The sequence below is a fragment of the Dioscorea cayenensis genome, chromosome 8, assembly GCF_009730915.1.
Source record: "Dioscorea cayenensis subsp. rotundata cultivar TDr96_F1 chromosome 8, TDr96_F1_v2_PseudoChromosome.rev07_lg8_w22 25.fasta, whole genome shotgun sequence".
Taxonomy (NCBI): Eukaryota; Viridiplantae; Streptophyta; class Magnoliopsida; order Dioscoreales; family Dioscoreaceae; genus Dioscorea; species Dioscorea cayenensis.
The window spans coordinates 6518173-6532955 of NC_052478.1; the positions used below are offsets into that span (position 1 = coordinate 6518173).

At 37.8% G+C, this 14783-nt stretch overlaps 1 protein-coding gene, 1 long non-coding RNA gene and 1 pseudogene across 2 annotated transcripts; 2 read left to right on the forward strand and 1 right to left on the reverse strand.

Annotated features, from left to right (window-relative positions):
- Positions 1–250: 250 nt before the first annotated feature.
- Positions 251–2240, forward strand: LOC120267082 (annotated as a pseudogene).
- Positions 2241–3478: 1238 nt separating this feature from the next.
- Positions 3479–5772, forward strand: LOC120266663. The gene is made up of 2 exons (XR_005538225.1): positions 3479–3824; positions 5516–5772. It is a non-coding gene; the product is annotated as an uncharacterized LOC120266663 (long non-coding RNA).
- Positions 5773–13005: 7233 nt separating this feature from the next.
- Positions 13006–13436, reverse strand: LOC120267214. The gene is made up of 2 exons (XM_039274906.1): positions 13364–13436; positions 13006–13322 (listed from the first exon to the last, which is right to left on the reverse strand). Exons 1-2 carry the CDS (start codon positions 13434–13436, stop codon positions 13006–13008), a joined length of 390 nt encoding a protein of 129 aa, XP_039130840.1.
- Positions 13437–14783: the final 1347 nt, after the last annotated feature.

Below are 14783 nucleotides of genomic sequence, written 5' to 3' on the forward strand. Positions count from 1 at the left end.
ATAATGCAACCAGCAATGTTGACCCTCATAAGCACTACACACTTTCACATGTCGCAGCTTTCATCAATTAATCAATATGTATAATGTATATATATAAAGTTAAAAAAGTACACACCATTGCCGACTACACCCAAAAGCCGTGTCTTCACACCAAGGCATCAACTCATAAAAAATAAAAATTAAATATAAATAAACATATTCCCTTGCCCACCCTCTTCTTAAATAGATAAGCGACCACACTTTCCTCATTCGCCAAAACTCAACAAAAAACCCTAAAAATGAACCCCGTCTTCGTCCTTCTCATCATCCTCCTCCCCATCTTCTTCTCCACCATCCTCCTCTTCCGAAAACCAAGAAAACCATCCATCAATGGCGGTTCCACCACCGTCACCTTCAAAGACTTACTAAAAAACGGCCACCGTTTCCTAGATTGGACCACCGAGCTCCTCCTCTCCAGCTCCATCCACACCATCACCATGCCCTCCACCGTCATCACCTCCACCCCTTCCAACGTCCAACATATCCTCAAAGCCCACTTCCCCAACTACCCTAAAGGCCCTTCTACCATCTCCGCTCTCCACGACCTCCTCGCTGACGGCATCTTCAACGCCGACGGTGACCACTGGATTCTCCAACGCAAAACCGCCAGCCACCACTTCAATACCAACTCCATCCGCTCCTTCCTCACCACCACTCTCCAATTCCAAACCACCACTCACCTCCTTCCGATCCTTTCCGCCGCCGCCGTCTCCGGCGACGCTCTCGACCTCCAAGACACTCTTGAACGCTTCTCCTTCGACAACGTTTGTAAGCTCGCTTTCAACGTCGATCCTTCCCTTCTCGCCGGTGACTCCGTCGAAGGCGCGAGATTCGCCCGAGCTTTCGGGACCGCTGTTGCTGTCTCCGTCAACCGGTTCGCTCAACCCCGGTTTCTCTGGCGGCTTCGGCGGCTGCTAAATCTCGGCGATGAACGGAAGTTGAAAGAAGCTATGAAGATAGTGAATGAGTTCGCCACCAGAGTTGTTGAAGAGAGGATGATGAAAGGGAAAACTGGAGGAGGTGATGATCTCTTGTCCAAGTTCATCCAAGACGACAACGCCAACAACTCCGACCAACTACTCCGCGACATCATCATCAGCTTCGTGCTGGCCGGGCGTGACACCACATCCAGCGCCCTCACCTGGTTCTTCTGGGTGGTCTCTTCACGGCCAGAGATCCGGCGAGCAATCCGGGACGAAATCTCATCGGTAAGAGCCAAACATGGAAGTGAACCCGGGCAGGGCATTTAAGCTAGAGGAGCTGAGAGAGATGGAGTACTTGCACGCGGCGTTGTCGGAGTCGCTGAGGCTTCATCCGCCGGTGGCGCTGAACCCGCGGGCGTGCTTGGAGGACGACACGTTGCCGGACGGGACGAGAGTGAAGAAAGGTTGGTCGGTGATGTATAGCACGTATGCGATGGGGAGGATGAAGAGCATATGGGGAGAGGATTGCATGGAGTTTAGGCCGGAGAGGTGGGTGGTGGATGGAGTGTTTCAGCCGAGGAGCCCGTACGAGTTCCCGGTGTTCCATGCAGGGCCAAGGATGTGTTTGGGAAAGGAGATGGCGTATGTGCAGATGAAGGCGGTGGCGGCGAGCGTGCTGGAGAGGTTTGAGGTGGAAGTGGCGCCCGGGGAGGAGAAGGAGAGAGTGCATGGCTACACTATTGTGCTTAGGATGAAGGGTGGCTTGCCTGTGCTTATCAAGAACAGAGATTTAAGTTCATCTGAATGATGTTTGTTGGGTTCTTGTGCTTATTAGGAATTAGAGATTAAGTTCATCTGAATGGTGTTGTTGGGTTACTTATCTTCAACTTTTGTCCTAAATTTGTCAAAAAAAAAAAAATGGTGCAGATGAAGGCGGTGGCGGCGAGCGTGCTGGAGAGGTTTGAGGTGGAAGTGGCGCCCGGGAAGGAGAAGGAGAGAGTGCATGTCTACACTATTGTCCTTAGGATGAAGGGTGGCTTGCCTGTTCTTATCAAGAATAGGGATTTAAGTTCATCTGAATGATGTTTGTTGGGTCTTGTGCTTATTAGGAATAGAGATTAAGTTCATCTGAATGGTGTTGTTGGGTTCTTGTGCTTATTAGGAATAGAGATTAAGTTCATCTTAATGGTGTTGTTGGGTTCCTTATCTTCATCTTTTGTCCTAAATTTGTCAAAAAAAATAATAATAAAAGGGCAAAATATCAAAGTAATTTCTTTACTGTGCAAATTCAGTCTAATTTATGTATTTTCACATCAGTACAATTACTGATCAGTGTTGGTGTTTTATGTTTACAGAGGAAACTCCAATGTGAAAAGCAAGAACGAGCCAGAACTGTATGTTTTTCTTCTTGAAAAATATTTCTTTTTTTCAATGAATATGGGGATGGCTCCTTAAATCAAAGATAATTAGGGATTTCAGATATCAATTAATCCATGAAATGGAGTTTCGGAGTTCAAAGACATACCTTAGCAAAAAGCGTTACGGAAGGTAACTCAACAGTGATGGCGAGCTCTAACTTCATTTTCAAGAATAATGTTGAGGGTTGTCATAGTCAGGAGGGTGGAGGTTGCCAAGAAGTTTTTCAGAAACTGGAGTCACTCATTATTAGATGTTTCAGGGGGATGGGATTGGATTCTGATCTTTCTTTCGGTGGGAGTTCTTCACTTATTTTATTATTATTTTTAATTTTTTCTTTGTTGTTTAAAAACTTTTTTAATAAGAAACAAATCACATCCGTAAACATCAACATCAAATAAAGAAGTAATACCTTGGACAAATGTAAAACTAAAGTAACTGAAAAAATATATTTATATTTTAAAGACTAAAATAGCTAAATTTATATTATAGAAAGATTATTTTAATATCTTGACCAACTTGCTTGTGTTATATATATATTGGAAATAGAAGAGGTAGTCATTGTCTTAATCTTATTTAGTGAGGTTATTAAAGCTTTAATTTGATGAAAAGAGGATATAATAAACCCATCTTTGACCTATTCCAATCAACCATTGCATAGCCCAATGGTATGACATCAAAGTGTAAGGGGGAGGTCATAGGTTCAAATCTCTCCCCCAACAATACTGTTCCATAAAAAAGGGTGCTTGTCGTCTATTATTCAAAAAAAAAAAAAAATTATAAAAAATAAATTCTAATAGAGAAAGTAAAAGCATTCCCAATAATTTTTTTTTGTTCTTAATAAAATGAATAAGTCCATATCAAGGGGTATGTGAGGGTCTATCTTGAATATAGAAAAGACCTTATTTCACTATAAGATTAACCCAACATTGTCACTGTCAAACTAAGCATATCAGATGCGTCACTCAAAGAAATTCATCTCCCATCAATAAATATAATTAGTATTTAATTCCTGTTCTTCAATCAGAAATTAAGGTTTTAATTTTATTTTAGTCTTTTCATGTTGAAAAAAAAAAATAAGTTAATAAATTTAGAAAAAAAATTAAAAAAAAATTAAAAAAAATTTAGATCAGCCGGTTTGCCACAGCTGCAGTTGTGCGAGGACAAGTGTTCCCTCTTGGCTTGTTTTGTTAATGAATTAATGATCTTCTCCACCGTTTCTCTTCCTCGTCTCCTTGTCCTTCTTCTTTGTTTTCTCTCCCCCAGAAATTTCAAGATGATGCTCGGTTTTCAACGGATCCAATGGATGCTTGATCTCTTCGTCGCAGGGATTTCGTTGATGGTGGTTTTGGGGATCTTCACCTTTGTGGCCTCCATTCTTTGCTCTGCAGCATTCATCCACCATTCCAAGCTCCCTTCTTAGACGCTCTCAGTACATGGCAAAAGGTCCCCCTTGGATTTTTTTCTTTTCTTTTTTTTGATAATTTCAAGTATGAAAGTCGATTTGTTTTACTTTTTCACATTCTAATTCTTGTTTTGCTGTTGGAGATTTGTGGTGTTTATGGGTTTCTTTTATATGGCATTGGCTGTTGTTGTTGTTATGTATGTATGTATGTATGTATGTATGTTAGAATTGGATGCATAATTGAAGTTAAAATTATTTAAAGGAAATATATTTGGAATTACTGCCATGCTGGATCTCTCTTGAATTTGGTGATTCAAATGGAGGATTCTGGAGAAACTGAGTCTTTATGAGCTTTCAAACTCCAGAATGTTGTAGTTGAAGTATCAAATTTAAGAGTCTGCGCTCACCATGCATTTGGGACATGAGATGCTGAAACTATGGCATTTAAAAGTGATGTTATGTACCTTGACAGCTTCACTATCTAAAAGTAATGACTTTAAGAAGAGTAAGAACATGTAGGCATTAACTTTATACTCAGTTATTTGGGCATGGCCAAAGGAGGTTTTGATTTATGACTATTCTAATACTAGTTTAGTTTATACTTTATACTTTATTTGAGCAGTGAATAGCTTAGCAGAAGATTGAGTCTTGAGTACATTATAAGTTCAATATTTCTTTACAAAGTACAAAAGGTAGCATCTTGCACGGGAGCATTTATTATAAATTCCAGAATGGCAAGTATTCTTACCTTCCATGATAATGTTACAAATATTTCTTTTAAACTGTAAAGATGGCAGTAGCCATGTGAAAATTTTTATGAACTGTAATCTTTCTGAGCAATACATATACAGTTTAAGTTTCTTTCTCTTGTTCAATATCTGTGATTTCTCAAACTTTATAATTAACTACCTTCTGACTAGGGAATCTTTTGTCTGTTTAGAAATGGATCCTCTATGTTCATTTAACATCTTAAATTTCATTTATCAAAAAAAAAAAAAACATCTTAAATTTCATATGTACTCAGTAGTCTCCCGACATGCCTGTCTAGCTGGTATGTAAGTATAAAAGCGGCAATTAAGATGGATGAGGGTACAATCCTAATTTGCTGTCATATAATTACCTATCTACCTCTAAAGATCTTAATATGGGGAGTGTAGTTGTTTTATAGATTCCTTACAACCCATTCTTATCGTAAGCCTTGTAACCTTGATATTATCGGAAAACCCATTTGACTAGGCTAGTGAATTTGATTTGATTACCAGCAAAACCATATCCTTTGCAGGCAGGAGCTGCATATTTGGCATCTACATCTAATTCAATAAGATTTTGTATTTCCATAATCAGCTTCTCTATTTGAGGTCTTACCAGAATAGGTGTCAGGTCCCTTAGTCACTGCTAAAGGACATGAAAACTAACCCCTCAATGTCCCACATTTTTTGTGTTTCTGAAATTGAATGAAGATGCATAATCCATGTTTTTTTGGTTGTTAATTTTAACTGAAAGAACGATTTCTTGGCATTCATAAGCATGATTCTATTTGAGCTTTGCGTAAAGATATACCTCTAGAATCTCATCTAGTCACTAAGAAGCTGCATCATGTTCTGCATTCATGTTTGTTTACTAGACGTTTTTATATAACTTTTTTGGACAATAATTTCAATTGTTCCTTCAAAATTTGTTGGTTAAGAACAAACGTGAAATTTAAATTTGATATGTTTTCTTATTACTGCAGGTCAATCCTTTTTTCAAAACTTGGCAGATTCATGTTCAAAGGCTTATCTGATGATGTGTATTTTGCTGCTTCATTAGAATAAATGCTACCAATCATATGTTGTTGAATGTAGGTTGTATGACATATGAATCATGTTGAATATGCTCATCTTGAATAATTTATCAAGAGTTGTGTTAACAAGTCTTGGTTGACTTGTTTGAAAGATGTAAATGATGCATAAAAAAGATAATCCTAATGTTTGGTTTATGCTTTTCTTAGTCTTTGTGAGGCTGATACATAATGATTTTATTAAGGAAAGACATAAGACCGGTCTTCTGCTACTCACAGAGGATCATATAATGGGTGTAAAATTATTCTTGTTTTATCCTGATTATTTACCATAAAACCTGACCATAAAGCCTCTTTTCAATTATTTTTATTTCACTTAATTGTCTGGTAATTTAATCTTTTTTTATCAAAAAAAAAAAAAAAATCTTTGAGATAAGTCAACCACTGCTTAAGTTTGATTAATTGGGGTTGAGGTTTTGGTGTAACCGTGTAACAATTTGTTTTGGAGCGAAATTCTTATGACATTGATAAGATATTTGAACTATTATTGTGTGTATTATTTTATATTTATTCTAAAACTGAAGGTCATTATTTATTTATTTATTCAAGAAGAAAAAAATGCTATTTCTTATTATTTTTTTTTTGGCAAGGGAAAATACCCATCACTGCACGTCTCTGATTAATATTAATTAAAACAAATATTTTATATAAAAAGGGCAGTAGCGTAGTGGGCGTTCCATCTCCAGGTGGTCATGACCCATCTAATAATAGTATCAGCACTGCCTTAAAGATCAAGAACTCTAGCTACAGAGCTTGCATTCATCCTACCTGGCCAATTTGTTTATCTTTGTTTCTATGGAATAGTTGGTGGGAACAATGTTTTTAAAACCGGACCGAATAACCGGTCTCATATTTGGGTCACAGATCAATCGGTCCGACCGGATGACCCATTCTAGTCAGACCGACGTCATAAATAAATAATTATCTTAAATATTATATATATATAATAATAATAATAACAAACTTTATCATATTTTTAATCATAATTATCTTATTATGATTTTATCAAAATGGTTGAAGATTCAAATAATTAATTTAGATAAAACAACAAATACAACTCCTTAAATCTTTTATTTCTTAATCTATTAATAATGGATGATGATAACTACATAAATTAAACCACTAATTAAATTACTATGAGGATAAGACAAGACATGAACAAAAAAAAATTCAAAACAAAACTAGAACTAAGTATAGTTAATTTAATTCTCATATTTGATCATCATTACCATTAAAATAAAAATATAAAATAAAATAAGTCCTAAATAATCTATACCTCTTAAACAATTTACAAGTTTCTTTTTTTGTTTATTTTCTCATACCTCCAAACTCCAAAGTTCCAAGAATCCAAACAATATTTTCGACAAATCAAGACTCAAAGAGGATCATGAAATCAAGAAAAAAAAAAGAGCCAATTCATGCCATAAGTCTTTTCTTACAAAAAAAAAAACAAAAATTTAAAATTTTAAAAAAAAATTTTAAAAATTGAAAACCGGGTTCCATCCGGTCTTGGTCCGACTAGCCGGTTCACCGGGTTTGGCCGGGTTTGACCAGCTCAAAATTTGGTCAATATTAATTCTAAAACCGGACCGGGCTATAGGCCGGTTCTTGGTTTTTCCGGTCTGACCGGCCGGTCTAGTCCAATTTTAAAAACATTAGGTGGGAAACAAAGTCCATCAAGTAATCATGTAACTAACTGTGTTGGAATTGAAAGAAAAAAAAAACATCCACTTTCATTTGCTTATCCATTTAATGTCTTCACCCACTCATAATTGAACTTATTACAATCACAAATGAAACACTGATTCCCTTTGCTGGTTAAAAAAAGAGAGAGTGAGGAGGATGATAAGTGTGGTAATGGTTAAGGGAATCTCCGATTCCTGTGGAATTTAGATTTGATGTTGATCAGATTCTCCGAATCCCTCCCTTGTGGGATAGGGATAGGGATCAATCCGCCCCCATTTCCTAAGCTGGGACAGGGGCAAAAAAATATCCTTCCCACCCCGTGGGGATCTTCGACCCGATTAAATATATATATATATATATAAATTAATAATTTTTTGCAACATTAAAAAATTTAAAAGGCCTAAGTAATGATATAAAAAATTCTAATTTTAATTTAATTAGACTAATCACATAAACTATTTAGTTTAGTTTATTTAAACTAAGTTAAATCATTGATTAAGTCCGAATAAATCATATAGTAAAGAGTAGTTAATAACTTATTTCTGATAAACCAAATGAAATCCTAGAACTGAATGGATCATAGTATAACAAAGTAGACAGCTGGGCTCAAAATAGAAATTTATTTTTTAGTTGAATGGTTGAACAACATATAGAGAAGTTCTCAAAGCACCTTGGATTAATTGTCCATGAACAATGTTAAGCGCCCATCCACAAATCAAGTTCTTTGCTTTCAGTGACTATATAAATGCATAAACTGGTATCATATGATAGTACAATTTCTAGTCAAAATCACAACATAAAAGCAATTTAAGAGCATCAAATTCATGAACAGCATATAACTGTAATCGGAACTCCCAATTGGTAAATGAAATAGCATCAAACTAAAACTATACCAATTTATTTCAAATAAAAAGACTGTGATGGCAACATTAAACTGCAGGAAGATGTTATATAGTTATATTAGTTAAAATGAATTAAAATGAAATTGAGAAATTCTAGCTTGTAGATAACCACACAATAAATAATTGCATCAAAGTTATACTTTCAAGCTTCATTATGCATATAGAACATCCTAACTGGTGAGTAGTTTATTATCGTTAGCAGTAGTAAAAAAACAAAAACATGGATTAAAAAAAAACCATTGTTATTTTTATTAGATCATCGATCTAATGGGCTTAGGTCTTTGACATCTTAAACTGTTAAAATTACTTCGATGTCCAAGAATGTTCTCGATTACTTGAATTTTGGTTATAAAATCTAGCCTAATATTGAGTATTAAATATGGGAATTATAGGCTGTGGAATAACTCTATTCTTTCATAGTACCACATCGGTTGTGTGATAGAAGTGTAATGAGTTTATATATAGGTATAGAGGTTGAGCCACTAAAAGTCTTGAGACTTTTTGGTGTAAAACCCCTAAACCCATATAGAGCCCATATAGGGCCCACTAGTACCAAAATATATAATCTAACATGGTATCACAACACTGGGTTAGACCATAGTGACCACCCAAAACCCTAGCCGCCGCCACTCTAAACCCTAGCCTACAACTCTCCGCCGCCACCTCTACCATTAGCCACCTCTCATCTCTCGTTGTTCCCGTTGTTCTACGGGCACCTAGTGATGTTCCTCAGCCCTCACCAGTGATGCCCTTGTCTTGTTGCTGAAGGATTTGTCTCTTCGTCGTCATGTCTTCATCTCGTGGGTATGGTAACAGCTCCTCTCGTGGTGGTCAGGGAGCCGGTTGTGGTGATTCTCGGGGTAGGTTTGTGTGCACCTTTTGTCGACGGACGGGCCACACTGAGAATCGTTGTTGGGATAAGCATGGTCGTCCGGTAATGGTCAATACTAGTACAGAGTTGGCCGATCCGTGACCTACTTCTGGTGCTGAACAGTTCATCACTATCTCTCGGGCTGACTTTGCACGGTTCCAGCAGCTACAGGGCATAGTTTCTCATGTCATAGTCTCTTCTCCTATTTCCTTAGGTAATGTCTTTCTTGCTTCCAGGGACAGTTCCTGGATTATTGACTCAGGGGCCTCTTCTCACATGACAGGTACAAAATTTTTTTTTCAAAATCTTTCTCCATCTATTTTTTGTTCTGTGGCAATTGCCGATGGACGATCTTGCCTAGTGTCCGGAGAAAGAGTTGTGCAGGCTTCCTCTCAACTTAAACTAACTGATGTTCTTTTTGTACCTGATTTTCCTATCAACTTGCTATCTGTTTATGCAATCACTAAACAGTTGAATTGCAGTGTTACTTTTTTCCCTTTTCACTGCACTTTTTAGGATCTGCGGACGGGGAAGAGGATTGGTTTAGGGCGTAATTGTGGTGACCGCGTGTATACGTTGGTGCGTGATGATATTCCTTGTGGTTTGGCAGCTTCTATTTTGGACACCGAGTCATTACTCATATGGCACTGTAGATTGGGTCATCCATCTCTTAGTCGTCTTCAGCAAGCTTTGCCTTGGATTCGGGTCGAGTCATTTCAATGTGAGTCGTGTCAGTAAGGTAAGCATCATCGCGCTACCTTTAAACATTCTACTCTAGTGTCTAGTCAGTCGTCATTTGATCTAGTTCATTGTGATGTTTGGGGACCTTCTAGAGTCGTATCTATTTCCAGACATCATTACTATATTGTGTTTGTTGATGATTTTTTTATGAGTGTCATGAGTATATTTGTTAAAAGACCGTCGATCTATTGTTGATGTTAAAACATTTATTTTGGAAGTACAAAATCAGTTTTCCACTGTTATCAAATGTCTTCGTACTGATAATGCTTTAGAATTTGTATCTTCTGCTATAAATTCTTTATGTGCGTCCTTTGGGATTATTCATCAAACCACCTGTCCACACACCTCTCAGCAAAATGGGGTGGCTGAACGAAAGCATCGTCACATCTTAGATGTTGCACGCACTCTAGTGGAGCGTAATGTCCCTAAGTATTTATGGTCTGATGCTATCTTAACTGCAGTATATGTTATTAATCGTATGCCTTCTGCACCCCTAGTGGGCGAGGTCCCTCTACGTCGTCTTCTACCTGATACTGAATTGTTTTGCTTGTCTCCTCGTGTTTTTAGTTGTGTAGGTTTGTTCAGGATTTAACTTCTGGTTTGGATAAGTTGTGCCCGTGTGCGCTTAAATGTGTCTTTGTCGGATATTCCTGCATCCAACATGGATATCGTTTGTACCACCCGACTAGTTGGAAGTATTATGTGTCTATAGATGTCACGTTTTTTGAGTTCCAATTTTTTTTTGCTGACTCGGGTTCTCACGATTTGTTGACTACGTCGTCTGATATTGTTCTCACTATTCCTGTTTCGGTTACTCCACCTGTGCATGTGCCTAGTGTGATGCTTCCTCTAGTAGATCCAAATGATGGCCATTTTGGACAAGTATATCATCGCCGCCAACTGAGGTAGTGGAGCCACCGATGTGGTACAAGTCCATGTGTGTATGACCTCCATGTGTGTAGGACCTCTGAGACACAAGTAGTGTACAAGTCTATGTAAACAGACCTCTGGTGTACAAGTCTGTGCAAGTTCGACCGAGTTGAACTTGAGGTAGGGTGCTGCAAATATAGTACCACATCGGTTATGTGATAGAAGTGTAATAGAAGTGTAATGGGTTTTATATATAGGTATAGAGGTTGAGCAACTAAGTCTTGAGACTTTTTGGTGTAAGACCCCTAAGCCCATATAGAGCCCATATAGGGCCCACTAGTACCAAAATATAAAATCTAACATTTCCAATTGTTCCTAGATCTACATAGCTATATGCAATATTGCTAAAACAACAAGGCCTTATCCTAGGATCATAGCTCTTAAATTAGAGCAATTTTAGTTTTTTGAATAATAAGATCACCTAGATAAATTTAATTAAAAAATGTATATATATATATACACACAGTGATGGAAAACAATAACCCTTGGGCATCAAAAGCATTGTTCTGCTATATTACATAGTGGCTTGTTTTCTATAGCATTTGATGTTTATTAGAAAATTTTAAATGGGTCCTAATGAGCATATGATTAACTGATAAAATCTGCTTGTCATGCCAATAAATCATCTGATTTCTCCAATAATACAAGTAGTGTGCAAAGATAAAGTTATATGAGTTGCAGTAATGCAACTACATTAGAATAAAAATACTATCTAATTTGACAATCCATGAAGTTAGAAATATGTAATGATAGTTCACTTGCAGCCAATTAAGACCATTGATAATATGCATAAGTGCATGCTCAGTTCTCAGATCTATTACTGAAGGTAAAATTAACCAATAGATTTAGTGAATCCTTTTGCTCCAAATCCTTTCGATATGTGACACATGACAATGAATTGCACGATCAATGGTTCAGATGACCTTTTTTGCCACTTGGTTCTTACTAATGGCTTAAAAATGTCATATGTAAGCAGATTATCTTTGAATTCTTTAAAATTTAATTCGGCAATGGTTTGTTTGTTAAATTTGTTTTCACTTAAAAGCAAATTTGCTTAACTAACTTGCCCTTATTCATATAATACTCACTTTGGCAACCATAAATTGTTTTCAAGGCACTTGAACTAAATTTATTGTGAAGGTCCTGAAAGTATTGTGCCATTAAGTTATGGCGTGCATAGTGGCGTGGTTTCTCACTGAATGCCCATCTTCTCATAGTGCTCAATAAACTCCGGAGAAAGAAATTCACCTCCTCTGTCTGATCAGATGATGCGAACCTTTCTTCCGGTCTACCTCTCCACTAGCATTTAAAACTTCACAAAGGTTTCATATGTTTGACTCTTTGACTTTAGAAAGTAAGCGCAGGTCATAAGAGAGCAATCATCAACCAATAGGAACATATATTTGCTTCCACCGAGTGACTCTACGTGCATTGGTCAGCAGAGATCCATGTGCACATGATGCAACACTTCACTAGTCCTCCGAGATCCTCCCGCTGAGAAGGGAGCACGTGCATGCTTCCCTTGTATACAAGCATCGTACGAATCTGGGTGGCCAATACTAGGAAGCCCCGTCACCATTCCTTTTATCTCCAAAGCCTTTAAACTTAGATAATTTAGATGGCCGTAGCATTGATGCCACGTCACAACATCCTCCTGTTTCTTCACAACAACGTGGACTCTCCCGTTGCTGGAGAACCTCAACGGAAACATGTTGTTATTCGTTCGCCTGACGGTGGTTATGAGCTCGCCGGAGCTCTTCTCAAATATAGAACATGTGTCCCCATCAAACACAACGGAGAAGCCCCTTGAGAGTAGTTGTCCCATGCTCAAAAGATTATGAGCGAGGCCAGGGACAAACTGAACGTCGTGGAGAAGCTTTGCACTCCCTCCTTCAGCACTGATGGCAACTATGCCTCTTCCTTCCACCGCAATCTCCTTCTCATCCCCCAGTCTTACCTTAAGCTTCTGGGATTCATCAAGCTCTATGAAATAGCTCTTTTCTCCAATCATATGATTAGTACAACCTGAGTCGATGATCCACACCGAGTTCGCCGGACTTTCCCCTTCATTGAGCACCATAAATAGATTACTCACTTCCTTTTTCCTTCTCTTCTGCAACCATTGAAGCTCCTTTCTCTACTGATTTATCTCTAGACCAACAGTTTGCTTTAATATGGCCATACCTCTTGCAATGATGATACTGAATACTGCTTCTAAACCCTCTCTGCTCACCATCTTGCTATGGTTTATGTTATGCTCCCCTTTCTTTTCCTCTCCCTCGTCCAGTTCCTCTGAATGAGCCTCTTCCTCGACCTCTAGATGGAGTCCTGTTCGCTTCCTTCAATGTAGATGGTTCATTTATGACATGAAGAGCCTTCTCATCCCCTTGATCAGCTTGGCTAATCAAGCGCGCTTCATGAGAAGATAGAGACCCTATGAGCTCGTCCAAGGTGAGCTTGGTGATGTTCCTTGATTCCTCGATGGCAGTAACTACGTGATTGTATTTAGCTCCCATACTTCTCAGGACTTTTCCAACCACCATGGCTTCTAAAATGGTGTCGTCGAGCACTTTCATTTGATTCACCAGCACTCCAACATGAGTCACATACTCCTGAACCCCTCATTACTCTTGATGATAAGGTTCTCGAACCCATGCCGCAACGCCTGAAGCTTCATCGCCATGATCTTGGGATCATCTTGATATTGCTTTTCCAACTTGTCCCAAGCCTCCTTTTAAGTTTCAGCTGCTTCAATTCGGGAAAACAATGACCGATTCATAGATTGCTGAATTAGGTAAAGAGCTTTGGAATCTCTTTACTTGTTATCCTTCGTCTTCGCTTCATCTTCTTTCTCCGAAATCCTTTTTTCTACTAGATCCCAGAGATCTTGAGAACAGAGCAACATCCTCATCATAATGCTCCACTGACGGCAACCTTCACCGTCAAACACCAGCAGAGGTGGGAGTCTGTTTGCAGCCATCAATGCAGCTTGTTCAAGAATATATCCTACGTGTGAGATAATCAGGAAGAGAGGAAGCTGAGGGACAACTCTGATACCACTATTCAAATGTTTCTTTTTATGTGTATCTGAATAGAGAAGGAGAGTTAACAACATAGAGAGTACAAAAGACAAAGGATAAGCATGAACTATTTCTTCTTGTTGTTGCTACTGGAAAACATAAAAGAGAGATACATATATCAAAAGATAGACATCGCAACAAGTTACAAAACATCTCAATACTGACATTACATTATCATCATTACTAGTACCGCCCTTCTGCCTTAACTTAATTAATTCTTAGTATTAAAGAGACCCGAAACCATGGACATCCATATCAAGACAGCATGGTGTTGTAGATATAGTAATATGGTCACTAGATTCAGACCACTCCTCTCAAGTCAGCAGCCTATCTCTTTAGTCAAACCTTCAGTCAACTCCAACAATTATTAACACACCAAACCAATCCCTTAACATGCACTTTTTTTCAAAAACTTGTTTCATATTGATGAATGTAGAAAATTTTCCTATTAAAATCAAAAAATTAAATAAACATTATGATGGAAAATGGTGTAACAATTATTTGTTTCTTAGATTAAAATCACTACCAATTACTTAAATGGACTTGATTTAAGTCCATTTTAATAGTTTCACAATTCAACAATGAGTTCTTGCTCAGTAAAATGTTGTGGCAGGCATTTTGGTTCCATGAAGATATATACCGTCCAAATGTGATGATATTACTTCCCAAAATGCAACTTTATCCCAAGCCTGGTTGCACCTTTTTCCATAAACCCTCTTGTTAAGTCATAGATAAAATTTTCAGCGCCTGATCTCAATCACAGCCAAGAGCTACAGCATGGTAAAATATGTATAGATTTCATATCAGATTTCTTGAAGCCTTGTTTCTGACCACTTGAAAAACATAAAATATTTTAACAATAATGATTAAACTTTTATGTAGAGAAAATTAATTGCCTTATTTATTACAAATAGCCAAGGAAAAGACCGATATGCGGTTTTGTACAAGTA